A 5,288-nucleotide genomic window follows, 5' to 3' on the forward strand; every position below is an offset into this window, starting at 1 on the left:
ATCCCTAAACATGTTTTGTTATTCTAATCTTTAGTAATATGTTAGTTTAATCCCAAATTGTGTTAGGTCCAACTAATTTACAATGTAGAAATATTATAAAACAAGTAAACATAAAAAAGAAAATAAAATATGTTCCTCTTTCTAGGGAACAGAAGATGACGGCGGACTCCTAACTCGTGCTCTATAATTATTTTTTAGTTAAATTTTAGGTTGGTTTTTTTTAGCCAAGAAAACTGCCATAAAAAAGTTTCAAGCTATGAGTGTACGTAGAGTAAAACTGCAATAATCATGTATATTTTAGAGATAGAGATAGAGCTTTATTTTTTATTCATTGTTGCTATTTTTTTCTTAAAAACTTTAAAAATACAGAACACTCTAAACAAAGAAGCGGTCATTGTACAAACGTTTTTTTGTTTGAATAAATTTTTACATTCGACAGACAATGGAGTGTGCCTAAAGTATATGTAGTTTTTTGTGGTATATAAATTATATTTTTTGATTTTTTTCCGACCCCTGTACAAAAAATTTCTGGCTCCGCCACTGCGTGAGAGCGTCTCTTTAGGCGGATCCACAGAAGAGGAAGCAACTCTTTTGAGGACAGGAGTAGTCACAACACTACCACCTTCTGTCTTCAACCTAAGTATCGACGAGATCACTTTCTCCTCTTCCTCTTCACCAACCCAAGGCACAGCTTCTAAATAATCCAAACAAGACTGAACACAAGAACCGAAGCCAAGAAGCTCCGCAACCTTAAGGACACGGAGGACTCTGGTCACGCTCTGTCTCATAAGCCTTTGATTCATGTCTTTACAGTACATAAGCCCAAAACTAAATTACTAGAGAATGTTATATTATATACCTAGATAGTATGACCATTATACACCATTCATATATCAAATTAAATTATTATATATTTTTTCTTTCAATAAAACCTACGGAATTACCTAATGTGATTAAAATATATATTGCAATTAATGATTTTAAATAATAAAGCTCTGCTAACAATTTGTATACTTTCTATCATTTTTGTTTAATTATTTTTATTAAAATAAATCACACAATTACATTAACCATATAATAAATTTTAGATTTTTTTGTACATGTTGTATTTTGAATTTTTCAAAACGAGTATAAATTACTAAAAGTGTTAAAAGTTTCACATAAACTTTTGTGATCAAGGTTTAAATTTTTTTCTATAATAAGATACAATGATTATAAAATCAAATGAATAAATAAATTTATTTTAATAGGTGTTTATGTTAATATATATATATATATATTTAATTTCGTTTAAATTAAACTATACATCATATGAAAATACATACTTATATTTTGATATTTACTTTGAATACATCGAGAAAAGTTAATATTTTAATTTTGAAATCTTCATTGTCTTTTTAAAATGATTATAAATTACTGAAACCACTAAACATTCCACATAAAAAAATCGTTGGTGTAAAATTTTGTTACACAAAATGCAAATAATCATAAATCATTTGAGTAGAAACCTCATTTAATAAATATCCAAACTATATATCTATGTTAGTATCATTTAAATTTAATTATATATCATACACGATAGATAAAATTGATTGGTTTAATTTATTTATCGTAAAATGATTGCGAATAAACAAGAGCGGTCGTTGATTTATATGCGTATGCCACTTTATTACATAATAGTAGTTATTTAATATATAATTATTATTTTATAATTTCATAATATGCAAAAAATATAAAATAAGTAATAAATATTTTTATTTATTCTGCACAAGGCGCAAATCTTAAACATTTTCTAAATCTCAGGCCAAAACAAAATAACGAAATAAGAATAAACTCAAAAATCAATATTTATATCGAGCAATAACCAAAATAAAAAAACGATGCAAAAATGAGAAAAATATTGAAGATAGATAGGATTGACAGTGAACGCAAAGTTCTCATAACAATAATTAAATTTTAAATTGCTAAATCATAATTTAAAATTGAGCTGACATAGTTTTATTATAACAAAATAGTAGGCCTGTAATTCTCTGGTCTAACCGTTAGGTTCTGATGCGAAAAGTGATTTTTTGACTTAAAATATTTTAAAAAATGGGATAAGTTCATCAGTAAATAAATTATGTAATTAACAAAAAGTTTTTAAAAACTTGCTTAAGGATAAAAAATTTTAATTCGATCAAAGAATATAAACTTTATTTTTCCATACGATAATTCTTAAATAATTTTCATATAAATTCACTACACGCAAGGCGCATGTCCTAGTATAACATAAATAACAAGACTTACGTTTACCCCTAGAGTGAACCTTTAAATTCATCTCTCTTCTTATTAACAATAAAAAGGCTACCTAGATTAATAATAAAATAGATTAATTTTATTTAAAAAAATCTGAAATAATTAAAAAAAATGTCAATTTTAATGATGCTAACACCACTAACTAAACCCTAAACTTTAAATTTATACCCTAAACCCTAAATCTTAAACTCAAATCCTAAATCCTAAACCCAAACCGTAAATCCTAAACCCAAACCCTATATCCTAACCCAAATCTTAAACCCTAAACCCAAGCCGTAAATTCTAAACCCAAACCATATATCCTAAACCCAAATTATAGACTATAAACTCAAACCATATATCCAAACCTAATCCCTACACCCTAAACTCAAGTCGTAAACCTTGAACCCAATTCCTATATCCTAAAGGTTTGGGTTAACGTTGATGTTGTTTCTTTAGGGTTTAAGATTTAGGTTTAGAGTCTAGGTTTGGGTTTAGGATCTAGGGTTTTAGTTTAAGGTCTAGGGTTTGGGTTTAGAGTTTAATGTTTAAGTTTAGGGTTTAGAGTTTGGGTTTAAAATTTAGGGTTTAGAGTTTAGATTTAAAATTTAAGATTTAGATTTAAAGATTTAGAGTTTAGTTAGTGGCGTTAGCGTCATTATTTTTTTCAGTTATTTTAGATTTTGTTTTAAAAAATAATGTATTTTATTATTAATCTATGTAGCATTTTGATTTGTAATAATAGGGAAGGTGAATTTAAGAGTGAACCTAAGTTTTGTTCTACCATAAATCTCAAAAAGTAACTAAAAGAAAGTAAGGTTAACAAAATCACGTATTTTACGTATAGAGCAAGTAAAATAAATTTAACACTTTTTTTTTTGTTTTCGACACTTTCCAAATAACAAAGATGCATGCATGGTTTAATAGTCCAAATCAAAGAGAAAGAAACAAATCACATGAAAGGAAAAAATACGTATATACGTAAACTAGTTGAATCTACGTTTTCTCCAGCGAATCCGACTTGTGTCTTGCTTCGAAAACCCTGGAAGCCTAACAAAGCTAGGAACGTAGCTGCATAAAAAAGGAAAACCACATTCCCCTTCATCTGCTTTAATTACTTGGAACTCCTTGTCGTTGATGACTCTGATAATAGATAGACCCTTCATGTCAGTATCAGTACAAGTTATAACAAGCCTATTGTTTTTGTCGAAATAATAATTTGTAGAAAGGAGGGTAAGACGTGGATATATAAGCGGAAACTCTGGTATGTCCACGACCACCAATTTGGTCCAAGAGTAAGCATGAGCCAATGCTTCACCCATATGCATATCTTCCTTGTTTTGTGACATTGCTCCAACACCGAAAGCCTATCTCCTTTATAAATCTCTAGTGCAATAGGATTCAACTCATCATAGCTGAATGGCAAGTCATCTATGGGCTGAAACCTTTCTTTGTAAAAATCATAGCTTTGTACAAAAGCTGTATGATCTTCTCGAAGACCTATACAATAAGGAGTTCCTCTCAGAGAGAGGATCGACAACGGCACGCTAAGGAACCAATCAAAACTGATGTTATCTATAACCTTCCATGTCTTGGATGCAACTTCACAGACCTCGACCCTTGAAGGTATTCTGGAATTACTAGCACAACGAAACCTTAAGATCCTGTAATCACAGTGGCTGAGGTATCCAAGGCTGTAAGCATCATCTCGTTGGTGAAAGTCACTACCGCATTTGATCCAGGTTGTTTCCTTCAGTAACGGGTTCCTGACCACAAGCTGGTTGTCCATGACACACAACAACAAACCGTCGCAATGAACAGTCTTGTACACCCTAACTGGATTACATGTTCGAGCTTTTATAAGGGTAAAGTCTTGGACGATCAAGGACGGAGGATCGACCACGTTTTTCTGCTCCTCAATGCCCACGGCAGAAATCGTAGGACCAGTGTCTTTGAGTATAAACCGATGCTCACCACTATAGCTGTGCATGTGAAACGACAAGTTCTTCTTGTTGAGTCTCTCTTCCAATATAAGACTATTCCAAAGCTTACATACACATCTCAACGTTGCAAGATATTTCCATGGAACTCTGGCGAGAATGTCCTCTTCCAAATCATATGGTAGCTTCAGTGCCATTGTCGTGGAACCTGGTTGTCAAAAGAGAGGTAAGATGCTCACATGGTTTATAACCGTAACATACATATGTATGTACATATAGATGACGATAAAAAAAAGAAATTGGAAAACATAAATAATCGGAAACTTTGATAAATAAAGTTTCTATATTTCAGTTATAGTTTCCTATTATTTATGGTTACCATAACAGCCGGCTGCTTCTTTTTTTTTTTTTAACTCTTATTAGTAACATTCTATTAGAAAAGACAGAGCTATAACTCAAAAAACAGAGTTTCATGAAGCAAAAACAGAGCAAAACAGAGAACCAGCTATGCCCATTTTCGAAAAAAAAGAATAAAAAACAGAGAACCAGCAGGTCTCAAAAGATAAAACCAAGGAGAAGTAATAGGAAATCCTATATGTCGGCCAAAGAAAGAGGCCGGCTGCTTTAGAGATACTATAAAGTATAATGTAAATCTCAAAAACTGACAATGAATAATTGGAATTTGGAAAGACAAATAAACTAGAAAAATTGGATACACCTAATTACTGACAATTTATAAAATTTTAATTTTTTTTTTACCCGAGAGTTACTTGCACGTCACAATATTTCTTTTTACCAATTTTAAGTCCCATTTTTTAATAAAATCTGAATAAAATAGAACCCCTTCCCAACTCATTCCATCCAAAATTTGGGCATCTGTCCAACACACTTATTTTCTCACAAATGACGTATAATTGTGTTCCATTGTTTATGTGGTAGGTAGTTTTGAGTTGGACGTAGGGCTGGCAATTAAGGTAACACTAGATTTTGACCCGCACATTCGTGCGAATATTTTTCATTTTATGAATGTATACTTTTGATTTATTATAAAAATTTTAAGTATATAACTAGATT

General features: G+C 30.8%; 1 protein-coding gene across 1 annotated transcript; it reads right to left on the bottom strand.

Annotated features, from left to right (window-relative positions):
* Positions 1–3,388: 3,388 nt before the first annotated feature.
* Positions 3,389–4,411, bottom strand: LOC117127818 (putative F-box/LRR-repeat/kelch-repeat protein At1g11620). The gene is made up of 2 exons (XM_033278491.1): positions 3,535–4,411; positions 3,389–3,417 (listed from the first exon to the last, which is right to left on the bottom strand). The coding sequence occupies exons 1-2, from the start codon at positions 4,409–4,411 to the stop codon at positions 3,389–3,391; spliced, it is 906 nt and encodes a 301-aa protein (XP_033134382.1).
* Positions 4,412–5,288: the final 877 nt, after the last annotated feature.

This window comes from Brassica rapa, chromosome A09, assembly GCF_000309985.2.
Source record: "Brassica rapa cultivar Chiifu-401-42 chromosome A09, CAAS_Brap_v3.01, whole genome shotgun sequence".
NCBI classification, from domain to species: Eukaryota; Viridiplantae; Streptophyta; class Magnoliopsida; order Brassicales; family Brassicaceae; genus Brassica; species Brassica rapa.